Consider the following 12,987-nt stretch of genomic DNA (forward strand, 5'->3'; position numbering starts at 1 on the left):
AGGCGCCTGTAATCCCAGCCACTTAGGGGGCTTAGCAGCAGAATCACTTGAACCCGGGAGGCGGGGGCTGCAGTGAGCTGAGATCGGGCCACTGCACCACCCTGGGTGATAGAGCGAGACTCTGTCTCAAAAAAANAAAAAAAAAAAAAAAAAAAAAAAAAAAAAAAAAAAAAAAAAAAAGCTTCATAATTGGTAGCGTGATTCAGCAAGTCACTAGACAAGCATGGAAAAGAAAAGATAAAATGTGAAATAAACAGCAATTATTACTTTAAAAGCTGTTTAAAGCACTTAGCAATCAAAAATATTTCTGAGCTATAAGAAATCAACTAAAGCAACCTAGAAAATACATGATGGTTATTCTTAAAACCCAAATTAAATTTTAGAGCACATTTAAAATCTATTTCAATGGAATGTACTTAAATAAGAATATTTATGTTCTTTTCAAGTGGTTGTCTTCATATTTTATTCCCTTTTGATGCCCCATTACGCTCTACACCAACTGATCCCTGTCTCCTTTAACTTGTATTCCTATATCTCGTATTTTTTTTTATTCCATCTAGCGGCCTCAGAGCCTTCGTACTTGCAGTTTCCTCTCCCTGGACTGAGCTCTCCTTGGATTCTCTCATGGCTGTATCCTTATTTTATAAGGTCTTCCTGAGCCACCCTAACTAAAACAGTTTCCTCTTACTCTGCTTTGTTTTAAATCATGGTCCTAAACATTCCCTGCATTATATTAAATGTCTGTTTGGTGGATGTCTATTACTACATGAGACTATAAGCCCTGTAGTAGCAAGGACTTTTTCTCTTCACCACCTAAGATAATACATGACACACAGAAGGACTTAATAATTATTTATTTACAAAAGGAAAAAGAAAACAGTACCTACCTCCTCAATGAGCTCACAGTCTTCAAAAGGAACATAAATTTGAAATATGGATTTATAATGACAGGTTTTTTTTTTTTTAAATCAAATTTTGCTTCTTTTCTTGATGTAAAGCATTAAAAAGACAGATTGTAGCCAGACATGGTGGCTCATACCTGTAATCCTAGCACTTTGGGAGGCCGAGGTAGGTGGATCATGAGGTCAGGAGTTCAAGACCAGCCTGGCCAACATGATGAAACCCCATCTCTACCAAAAATACAAAAAATTAGCTGGGTATGGTGGCAGGCGCCTGTAATCCCAGCTACTCAGGAGGCTGAGGCAGAAGAATTGCTTGAACCTGGAAGTGGAGGTTGCAGTGAGCAAAGATGGTGCCACTGTGCTCCAGCTTAGGTGTGTCTCAAAAAAAAAAGGAAAAAGGACAGATTGCACACCATGTGCAGTCCTAGCCTTATATAAATAGGAGTATATGCAAAGTTCATAAGTCAGTTATTTTAGAACACATTTTTAAAAAGCAGAATTTTAAAACTGGTGGTAAAAAATGGTCACAGATACCAAAATATTTCTCAAATTATTATATTTGTACTACATTGTGAATTAAATAGGATTTTGAGTGTGAGTCTCACAATCTAATGTTTTTAATGGGAAATGCTTTCTAGGTCAATTTAGAATAAAGGAATGTAATAGTTTAAGTAATGTTACTGATCTCAAATATAGATATGCCAATTCTCCAAAAAGAAATTTATTTTCACTTTGTTTTTATTCTAGCCAAAGCAACAGCTGCCCACTATGAGGAAAGATGGGAAGAAAAATGGTGAGATGCAGAAAAAACTTATTTTCAAGGGCTTAAGATATGGAAGACGGAATGAGAGTCCGAAAAAAGCCCAGGTCTTATCTGCAACCCAGTCCAGAAAAGCTGCTCTGAAATTGAGTATCTGCAATCTCAGGAATGCTCTGTACACAATTAGGAAAAACGTAGCATGACAAACCCAGATATTTGCATGGGCATCTTTTCTTTGTGAATTTGCTATACTTCATTAAAATTTTAAGAGTCTAACCCTGGAAGGGAAGCTTAGAGATGATCTTTAATTCTCTACTAACTTTCACTGTCTCAGCTCCAACATTTTATATATATATATATATATATATATATATATATATACACACACACACATATATATATATACACACACATTCAAAAAACAGAGAAACTGAGATATAGGAGGTCACAATGAAACTGTTTTAAAAGGTTTTTAAAAGAACGAATTTTTTTTTTAAAATCATGCTACTTTAACACTATTTTACATAAAGACTATACACATTGTAAACTGTATAAATAAAGAATGATTTACTCTAATGGAAGCCAAGGGTGACAATAAAATCCTCTAAGCTGCAAATGATGAAGTTATAGAGCCCAACCTGAAAAAGGAGATGGGGTTGTACAGAAGATGGCAGTGATATCCTGGGAGTCTCACTGCTATATTTATACATGATGTATTTGTACCTTAATCCATATAACAGAAATAAAAACCAAGGTAATGTACCCAAAGGATGCATTCACAAGGCCAAACAAGTACTTTTTCTATTACTGAATTCTTTTTGAGCTATAACTAAATTTGGGAAACACTATTTATACAGAACACATTTTATATGAACAATCTCAGTGAACTATCTTCTTCATGAAAGGCTAAGTAATTTAAATCGTCAAGGTCAAAGAGCTAGTTATAGGAGCATGTAAGGACCACAGTACTTGTATTTCAAATTCTAAAGTAGTATTCTTTTTAATACAGCAAACTCCTTGGTAGCATCTACTCCCTAGGTTGCAAATAAACCATATTCTCCAGTTTTTTAGGATTCATTTTCCTTACAGAAACAGTATTATTAATATACTGTTAATTATACAGCATATAATTACCTAGCATTTTAGGCTAGCCCTCAAGTCTATTTAACTCATCAAATCGTTAAACTACAACATTAAGACCAAAGGTAGATGCTATGCCTGGGGAACATGCTGCATAGCAGAGAAGAGTAGAGACAAATAATACTCTTCCTCCTATCCCGCACAAGCAGGGCATATTAGGCAAAACACTGACATTGTTCATCTTTTCTTTTCTCCAGGCTTCTCCCAGGAAAACCTGTTACTCAAATCCAACAAACTATCTTGAGCCTCCATTCTAAATCCTTCCCAAAGTCCTGCCCTATTTTTCCCACTCCCAATAGTACTAAGATTTCCAAGCTTCAACATTCTCCTCTATCTTCTTCAACAACTACTAGTCTAAATCCTGTATTGGTCCATTCTCGAGTTGCTATAAAGAACTACCTGAGATTGGGCGATTATAAAGAAAAGAGGTTTAATTGGCTCACGGTTCTGCAGGCTGTGATGCATGGCTGGGGAGGCCTCAGGAAACTTTCAGTAGTGGCAAAGGTGAAGAGGAATCAGGCGCGTCAGGCCAGAGAAGCAGGAAGAGAGCAAAAGGGTAGGTGCTACACACTTTTAAACCAGATCTCATGAGAACTCACTCATTATCACGAGAACAGCAAGAAGGAAATCCACCCCTGCAATCCAATCATCTCCTACCAGGCCCCTCCTCCAACATTGGGGATTATAATTCAACATGAGATTCGGGCAGGGACACAAACCCAAACCTTGTCAACTCTGGTTCTAAGAGTGTAGCTCATCCCAACTCAGACTGTTGGGAACAAAATATGACTCAGAGATCCTTAATTTCCAGTGCAGATTTTTAAGAGGGCTGCCTTTGAATTATTCAACAAAGTGAGTAGGGTAGGGAAGCAAGAAAATTCTTTGTGTACATTAATAATTTGTAATTTGAAGAACACTGTATAGCTATAAACCAAACTTTATACTTCATTTCCTAGATTATAAACATGTGTACATGTATAGGGAATATATATTTTAATTTCACATGAAAGAATCCTAAGGAACGCTTATTTTTTAAAAAGTACGTATAAACCTTTTAATCTCTGGAAGCTAGAAAAAATTTTATAAAACTTTTCCTATTATGTGAAGTGAAATTCTTCATCTAGTTAGAAAAAGATGAAAGTCCTGACATATTTGATGAATTATATCACTCACAAATCAGTAAGTCAGCAGATGGTGCTAATGAAGATTACAACTGACACTTCCAAACGTATCACTTTCTTAAATTCAGTGAACCATCTGGCAAATAAAAATCTTTGGCTATAAATAGTATTGCAAAAAACACAAACAGGCCAAGGGAAATTCCTAATATGCATAGGGTCAGTACTACTGCGTTCATATAAAAAGATGTGCTTTCGTATATAATTATCTCTTTCATAAGAAATCAGAAGTACACTACTGCATTGTTTCCTCTTGATAAGAATATGAAATTGTCAAAATAACCAAAACACATTCAATGAAAACCAAACAGAAATTCACAAATAATATTACATGTAAAAATATACTCAAATGCAAAAGTACATTTGACCAAAAAAAGGAAAAAAAAAACTCCTGAATGGTCAAAGGTTTTTTCTCCACCCCCATTCTTTCAGCCTTCCATGTCATGTAATAAAAAGATTTTTCTTTAGTATATTCTTTTTAACTCTAAAGATTCTGATCAGATAAAGAAATAATCAATTCCACAAAATTCATTCACCAAAAATTATTTGAAATTCTAATTCATAGTATAAATAATACTGTTAATAAGATTTATCATAATACAAAGTAATCTTTCCAAAGCAGAATGTCTGTGTTATATTTCTAGTGTAAATAAATAATCTTGTCTGTAACTGATGATCTCCTACAACAGTTCTACAGAAATAGTTTTTATATTTATATGTATATATGCATATATGTATATATATATGCACATAGACATAGAAAATTGTGTGTCAAAAATGTACACATTTCTACTTACTTATATACTCATTGAGATATAGTAGCTGTAATTTTTATACGCAGCTCAAGAAATCAAGAAAATATTACATTTATTCCATGATTCCCCCTGAACCAAGCACTTAATGTATAGTATTCCCAAACTATTTTTAGTTGTTGTATAGAAATTATGTGGAAAACTAATGAACACACAAAGATGGCAAAGAGGAAGGAACTGAATCATGGTATAATAAGAATTAATAATATAACACTTTTCTATTTAAAATGCATTTAGTGAAGTTGCCACATTGCCCTTCATTCTAAAACATCTTAATAGACTTTCCAAGTATTTGTCTACCTATCTTGAATCAATTTCATCACTAAGATTAATTGACTCTTATATACTACTACCCAAAAGGTAATGTTAAATGACTACAAGTCCGCCAGGGCACATAAAAATGTGTGTAACACACACACACACACACACACACACACACACACAGTCTGCATATCTGAAAGTTTAGTTATATTTTCCAGTTGAACATAAATATGTAGTATAATAAATAACAATATAATCATCTTTTATTAACAGTTTCAAGAAAGGTAGAATCACAAGAATGAAACATAACTGATAGCTGGTAGGTATAAAAAATATCTAAAATTAGTTTGTTCTACTGATTTCATAATTGGATGGCATACACTACTAACAGAGCAGCAAGGGTGCAAAGATTGAAATTTAAACCCCTAATTAAGCAGTAGTTTGACAGTTCTAATGTCCTGTACCTGCTTGACACCATGACTCAGTAAGCAATCTCAAATGAAAATTAATACTGTGTACAGTATAATCTTAGTTATAGGTAACAGCTGATCGTGTTTAGAAAATGAAAACCGCAAGTGTTCAAAAACGCTTGTGCTCACGAAAAACAACAAAAACTTCTACACAGTTTTATTCATTCAAGAAACAGGAATTTGTAATAATAAAAAATGGTTTGTGGATTTACTTACAACATCTTGATTACTGTCATTTAATCATAACACAACTGCAAGCAACCCGGCTGCCACATCAGCTTCTCTTCAGGGGCTAGGTCTTTAATCATAAATCAACAGAATGACTATCAACATTGTTAAAACTAGTGAGTAGATGCTTGGAGCCACTCCAGGTTTAGCATCTTTCAAAAGGTCAATACAGCTACTCAGTAACACAATAGACTTATCTTTCAAAATGCTTCCTTCTTTTCTAGGGTTGAAAAATAATATGTAACCATTTACATTTAAAGTGAACTTCAGTAACTAAAGTGTTCATTACTTCCGAAATGGTGACCTGCTAAAATAACAACAGTTTTAGTCTTCCTCCTGTGGCCAAAGTCACAAACCTCTCCTCTCCTCTCCTCTTTCCTGATGGTTTAAAATAGTTTTCCAGATCTAAAAGACCCATGAAAATATTTATTACTGTTTCCTGCATCAGTCTTATTTGCTATAGAAACACTACATGTCAACCTTAAAAAAAAAACAAAAACTTTTTCTTTTAATAAAGAAGCAAACAATAATGCAAATGGAGCTTAGATGTAAACATTACCAAAAAATAAGATGCTAATACAATTAAAAGGATTTAGTAGTTAAAATGGATTTTAACTATTTACATCTGCTTTCAGTGTTATAAATGATGAAAACCTAGTGTTCATATCCTTCATAATAAAAATTTATTCTGCACTTTAATACAAAGGCTATGTTGCATAAACAGAGGATTTAAAGCTGTAGCAGAGTGGCTGAATGAAAGGAAAATGGCAATCTTTCTGGCTCCAGTAGATGCCATTCCCTATCACACAATATTTCCCACTCATAAATACATGACAAATACTTCCTCAATCATTTTTTACGAGCAGGGATGCACAGGGGGTAGTCAATGGCTAGCTTGAGGGAAAATAGGAACAGCAGGCGGCAGAAACTGTACAGAAAATGGCTATGTGGTAAATTCTCTTCTGGAACATCACTCAGTTACCCAGTCTTTGATCTTTCAGCTACAATTACACTAACTTCCACAAGATCTGGATCCCTCCCAACCCTCCCCACAAAACATACAGACACCAACCCCAAACCAGATCACTAGCTATACATAAAACTATTAAAATTTGGTTTTCTAAAATAGGATCATTCATACCTCTACATTATTATAAATTAAAATTTGTATTTAGACAAGAGTTTACTTTCAATTGCTATAACCATATCATCATCACAACTGGTCTCACAAAAAACATGGGGTGTCTGGCGACAGCTAAATCACAGACTGGCGTCTCCTAAGCAGTCTGTCTACCATTAGGGTCTGGGAAATGGTATTTACTATACAATTAGAGCCAGGGAGTTCTACCTGTAATCATCCAAATACAGGTGTGAGAAGCCCCTTTGGGCAAGGAAACTGACTCATCCCTTTTCATGTAAACTTTGATGTCTGTATTGTTTCACAAAGCCTCAAGAAACCTTACCATTCATATTACAATGAGAAGATTTATTAACTGAGGTCAAGTAATAAATTTTAAAATTCATTCCTAAAGGTAACAATTTTTAACATATTAATCATCAAAATTATAAGAATTTGAAAGGAGGCAGAACTGATTATTTTAAAGTTAATTACCTGATGTAGGATACTGACCAGCTGAATGAAATCTTTATGTTAAATTTATGATTTTTATAACATTACCAAAAAAAGAGGCTAAATTCAGCTTCCTATCAGGAACACAAAATGTCTTATAGTAATATCAACAGGGCATTTTTAGTTGCAGTAATTTCACAGAATTTATTCTAACGATTTATTGGAGTTAACCATCTGACATTAATTATTGTTTTGGCTTCCAGTCTATGAATGTTTATTTTTCAGTTTAAAGCCTTCTCACTCTTTGATATCATATGGAAATGAGAATTTTTAATGGAAAATTGAAACCATGTGCATCTAAGTACTTAATGAAGTACAGGGAGAAACCGACAATATATTTTAGGAGAATTCAGATATTTTGCTTTGGATAGTTTTGATTTGTTTGTACGACTCAATAGTATAAAATACTTAGAGCCCAGTGAGGCAAGTCAAAGTGAGTACTATGCCAAACGTGGACATGCCCACACGTATGAACACATAACTTTCTGAAGTCATTAGTAACAAATCTTGCACATTTTGGTTACATGCCAAAAATGACAATCCATAGATTAATGCATAGTTTTTACCTTGGTGTACTTTTAAAGCATTTGAAACAGGTACTGGCTTTTCCCCACATACAACCTTTTTATTTTTAAAGCATTCAACCTGGATTTTAAAATTCATGCCCAGCTACAACACCAAGAGGTTATTTTAAAGTCACTTATAATGTCAACACAGCTAGAAATTGCTGCTATAAGAAGTTTTATTGTTGTAACTACATTTATTCTCATTTTGCAATGGAAATAAACAATAATGTCTAATAAACTTACGTTTGATAAGTAAATATATACGATTCAATATTGGTTAATTTAATTCAGTTTTTCTTAAGTTCTCTATAAATCAACTAGAAGACTCACCTGTGAAGGTAAATGCCAAGCAAAGCTTTCTCATCCATTTTAAACTTTTTAATAATAAGGAGAAAAATATTAAAATTAAACATAGCGTTAAGTACATATATGCATGCGTGTGTTTGTGTGTGTGCAGAGATGACACATTTGGGTATATCTGGTGAGGAAAAACTTACCATTTGTTTTTCTTTCGAATGTAGTCTTTTTCAGAAAGATTAACCAAGTAGACCATTGGTTTTGAAGTCAAAAATAAGTGTTTATTCAACACTTCAATCTAAAGTGGGAGATGGAGAAAGTATCCCTTTTAAAAGTTTAGTAAATATGGAGTAAATCACTGAAGAATTTGAAAGTAAACATTCTTTAAAACAGGAGGCATTTTCATTTTTATAATTCTTGTTTCCAAAGGATTAGTAGTTATGAAACATCATGAGTGGGGGAAAAGAAAAAAATAACAAGCCCAGGAATAAGCAATCACTGACAGAAATAAAAGTTTAGATATAATGGTGAGTGTAAAATAATGACAACTCTAATTTGTTCCCTAGGAAATCAAAGCAAAGGCAGTAATAGATGGCATGATATTTATAACTTACCTCTTTGTCATTCCAATCATGATAGAAGCGAACAGGTTTCTTTTGATCTATAACCCAGGATTTTACTTTGCACATTATATCCTACACATGATTGAGAAAAAAGTAAATATATATGAATAACTAAGCATTTAGATACTAAATATTAAAATAAATATTTCAAAATTTCAAAATAAAAATAGTTTGTTTTAATGAAAGGGGGGCTAGGCCACACAAACAATAATTTTCAATACCTCATTTAAAAACCAAACACTAACAAAACATTGTGGCATTAAATTTTTAATGTATAAAATGGACAATATTAGCAAAAATTGGAAACAGCCTGAAAAATGTCAAGACAATTCAATTACATCAAAGACTAAATACAAGAGGTAATACCATTTCAATATTACCTAGTGATGCCACATAGAAGACAAACATGCTATTAGAAAATGGAGTGAGGGGATATACTGGAGAAAGACTAAATTATACTTTTTCTCCCTAAGAAGAAAAACAAACAAGGCAAAATTGAGCCTATTATCGATGATCCAGCCTCCAAAATCTTAAATCAACTGACCAACCAATTCCCTTTTTATTTTAAATTAATTTTTTGCCAACACCTTCTCCCTGCCCACTTCTCCCACAGCCGCACCCCCAACACCCCCAATCCCCCCACCCCGCCAACCTGCCAAAGCCTCCATTACACAATGGCAAGAGCCCTGCACTGGTGACCTCCAACCAGCTGCATTCACTTTCAGAACATCTCTCTCTGCTGGAAATCTAAAGGCCTTTTAGTTAGCAAGCTAGTGTGCATTCAGAAGGAGTAACTGCAGGAAGAGCCCAATGTGCTTTGTTTCTCTGGCCTTTCTTCACAGAAAGATTAATCATCTGTGAAATGGAAACGGCAAACAGCAAGTGACACAAACTGAACCCTTCAAGCCTTTCCTCATCAGTTTTGTGGTTCTGAATCTAAAAGCTGCGTGTGGCAAGGTTCTCCTTACAGGCAGGTGTTAATAAAAGGCTCTCGGGTCTGAAAGGTCAAATTTAGCTCTTCCAGAAGAAGTGCATTTGAGAGTCATCTGGGTTTTTGTTGTTGTTGTTATTAAAGATAATTTATGGATATGTTTTAAATATGCATTTCTCAAAATTTATTGTAACACAATTATTAGTAATCAATTTCTTGGATTTTCATTGATGTATTTTACTTTGCCATAGCCAGTTATTCTTCTTTAAATGTCCATTTGTATAAATTATCTCAATATTTAGTGTACCTTCCTTCCAAATCTTGCTGTTACCAACAGGAAAAATAAGGAAAAAGCCTTAAATCCTTAGATCCTGATTTGAAACCCTCCAGGCAAAGGACTTCCCACAGATTTTAACAAGGAAGGGGCAAGCTGAAAACTTTTAATGAAATCTAACATGTTCTGCTTAAGAATAATCACTTTTACTCTTCTATAACTGAATTTCACTCATAAATGTTTAAAAGTGGCTAATGTAACACCATTTCCTACAAGGAGAAGATCAAAGTGCTATATTACAAATGCATTATGATTAAAAAAGCCCTGTGCAGCCTTGCTATTAACTGTTCTTTAAACCCTAAAAGGCTTCCCATAGATCTCACTTGGCACTGCATATACAACCTTTGACAAGTAATGTAGACCATTTTTATTCATTGCCTAAAATTGTAGGCAATTATGTGCGTCACACTGGCCACCTGCAAATTCTGAATGCCTGCTCTAGTTGTCAGTGCAAAAAACTAATGTCGGAGGGGATTAATCTAGGGGGAGAGAGTCCTCTTTAATGGCTCCAGCAGGTGAAATGGCCCAGCTGGTTACTATGATGAGTGGCCAGAACAGCTTATGTAGAGACACGCAACAAGATTATACAAAAGAAAGAAAAAACAGTGGTACCATCTTATATTTGGTTCCATTAGTTTTTTCAATTAAAGAAAGAAAACAGACAAAAGAAAGCCAAACAAAAATAGGGGGAGAAATTAAATTTTAATCATATAAAAACTATAAAATACTCTGTAACTATAAACATTTTTACAAAATCTAAGAGCCTCTATAAGTGCTGATCACTAGTGAAGGAATTTCAGTATTTCTCTTTCATTTTAAATTAACTAGACCATTACTGCAGATATAGGAATCTTATCACGAAAGCATTTTGGCATTAGTTTTTTTTTTTTTCACATTACAAATTATATTACAAATTAGGAGCACTCAAAAAATTTTTTGCAGTCAAGTAAAATAAGTTAAATATAATTCACTTGTAATCAAATTCTTAAACAGCATAGTATTCCTTAAAGCCACATTCAAATATTTTTAGAGAAATTTATACATTACAACCTAGTTTTTGAACAGTTGAAAGAAAAATATTTTGTACTCAGTGCTCTCTTAATTATTCCCACAAAAGATTTAACAGCCAAGAAAAGACAACTTAGATTGACTAAAAGATGTCAGTTTTATTTAAGACAAATCAAAAATAGATTGTTTTTCAAATAAGATTATTTTACATAAATGATCAGTATATGGTATAGTTTCAATGTGCTCTTTTTGTTAAAGTAAAAATTAATTCTAATTTTAGCAAAAAATTAAAAGATGTTATATTCCCTATCTGAAAAACTTCTAAACAGATCAAAGAAAACATTTGGGCTTGTCTGCACATAATGCTTAATGGTTGATTGAATTTATTTCCTTATGTTCATATGCACAAATACATATATAAATAATGATGATTAGAACAATAAAAAGTTCCAGTTAACTGACTTGGCTAACTGGAAAAGAAAATCAAACACACAATGCATTTAGACATTGCCTTAGGTTCCATATTTCTTCACTATCATTATGTAGAAATACAGATGTAAGGGTACTAAAGTGGGCTGTTTTGATAACTGTAACAAATCCCTCATTTTCAAAATAAATTCTCTATGATTTTCAAAATCAGAGAGATACACAAAAACTCCTGGTCATTTGAACATTTTGGTTAGATTGCAGTTATATGAGTGTACTAACTTGAGAGGTAACAGTATAATGCTTAAGTGTGGGAATAAACCCTAGCCACTTACCAGGTCTGTGAACTATTTCATTGATAAAATGCAGAGAATGAGATCTACCTCCTGTGAGTTGTGACGATTAAAAGAGATAATGCATACAGTGTTTAGCACAGTTCTTGGTACAGAATGACTTCTCAATAAATGTGAGTAGTTGCCATTGTTATGATTGCTGAAAGATTAAATACCAGTGATCTGCAAAATGGCAGTATATTCTCTTGGGTGCTCCTTTAAAGCATATGTACACTTTTCCATCTGTATAATTGTTCACTAGTCCTTTTCTTTAAATTTCTGAGTTACTAAATATACTGGCTTTTTTTTCATGAAATCTCAAGTCAGGCTTCTTCTAATCTTCACATTCTGCAAGGACTACCTTTTGCTGAACAACTGTCTTTTAACTGCAAAGAAACTTAATCCAAACTCACCTTGAATACCTCACTCTTTTGCTTTGACTCTTCTTACTGATAGTTTCCCATTTCACATTAGAAATGCTCCATTTTCTTGATATATTTTATTATTGTTGTTATTGTTAACAGCAACTGTAATGTATTTAGACTCAGAGCATTATGTGTGACTTGTCTAAATTCCCATAGCTAGTAAGTGGCAGAGATGAGATTCAAATTTAGGTCTAAGTAACTTGAAAGTTCATGTTCTGCTCCATACCCTGGCATATTTGTCTTCCTTACTGCTTTTATAACTCTTCCTGTTTAGTCTAGACATCCCCCAAGGTTGTTATTCAAAATCCTCATTCTCAAATTCAATATTCTTCTTATTATTTGGGTACAATAGCTGATCATTAATCCATGTATCACAAAAATAGTAATTTATCTTTGTAGACAATTACATAATAATCCAGTCATTTATTAGACATTCCTAGACTACTAGACTTCTCTATCTTAGTATCTTCAGTTCCCATAGCAGGAATTATTAACCTACGATCCACAAATAGATTTCAAGGATTTCTTAACACCCTGAAACTGTACATAAAGTTCTGTTTATGTGCCTTTGAGGGAAGATGGCACATATACTTCAACTGCTTTTCAAAGGGATCCATAATCCAAAAGTCCAAGAACAATGGCTGTTAGTGACTCTGATGGCAAT

At 33.6% G+C, this 12,987-nt stretch overlaps 1 protein-coding gene across 2 annotated transcripts in view; it reads right to left on the minus strand.

The window, feature by feature from the left end:
- OLA1 (Obg like ATPase 1) overlaps positions 1-12,987 on the minus strand; it is a 175,722-nt gene that overhangs the window by 39,996 nt on the left and 122,739 nt on the right. For both annotated transcript variants that reach the window (XM_017538244.2, XM_037741908.1), the window contains 2 exons: positions 8,859-8,939; positions 8,445-8,542 (listed from right to left, as the gene is read on the minus strand). In XM_017538244.2, coding sequence (XP_017393733.2) covers positions 8,445-8,542; positions 8,859-8,939 — 179 coding nt within the window. The remainder of the gene's footprint in view (positions 1-8,444; positions 8,543-8,858; positions 8,940-12,987) is intronic.

Source organism: Cebus imitator, unplaced genomic scaffold (assembly GCF_001604975.1).
Source record: "Cebus imitator isolate Cc_AM_T3 unplaced genomic scaffold, Cebus_imitator-1.0 Scaffold110, whole genome shotgun sequence".
Classification (NCBI taxonomy): domain Eukaryota; kingdom Metazoa; phylum Chordata; class Mammalia; order Primates; family Cebidae; genus Cebus; species Cebus imitator.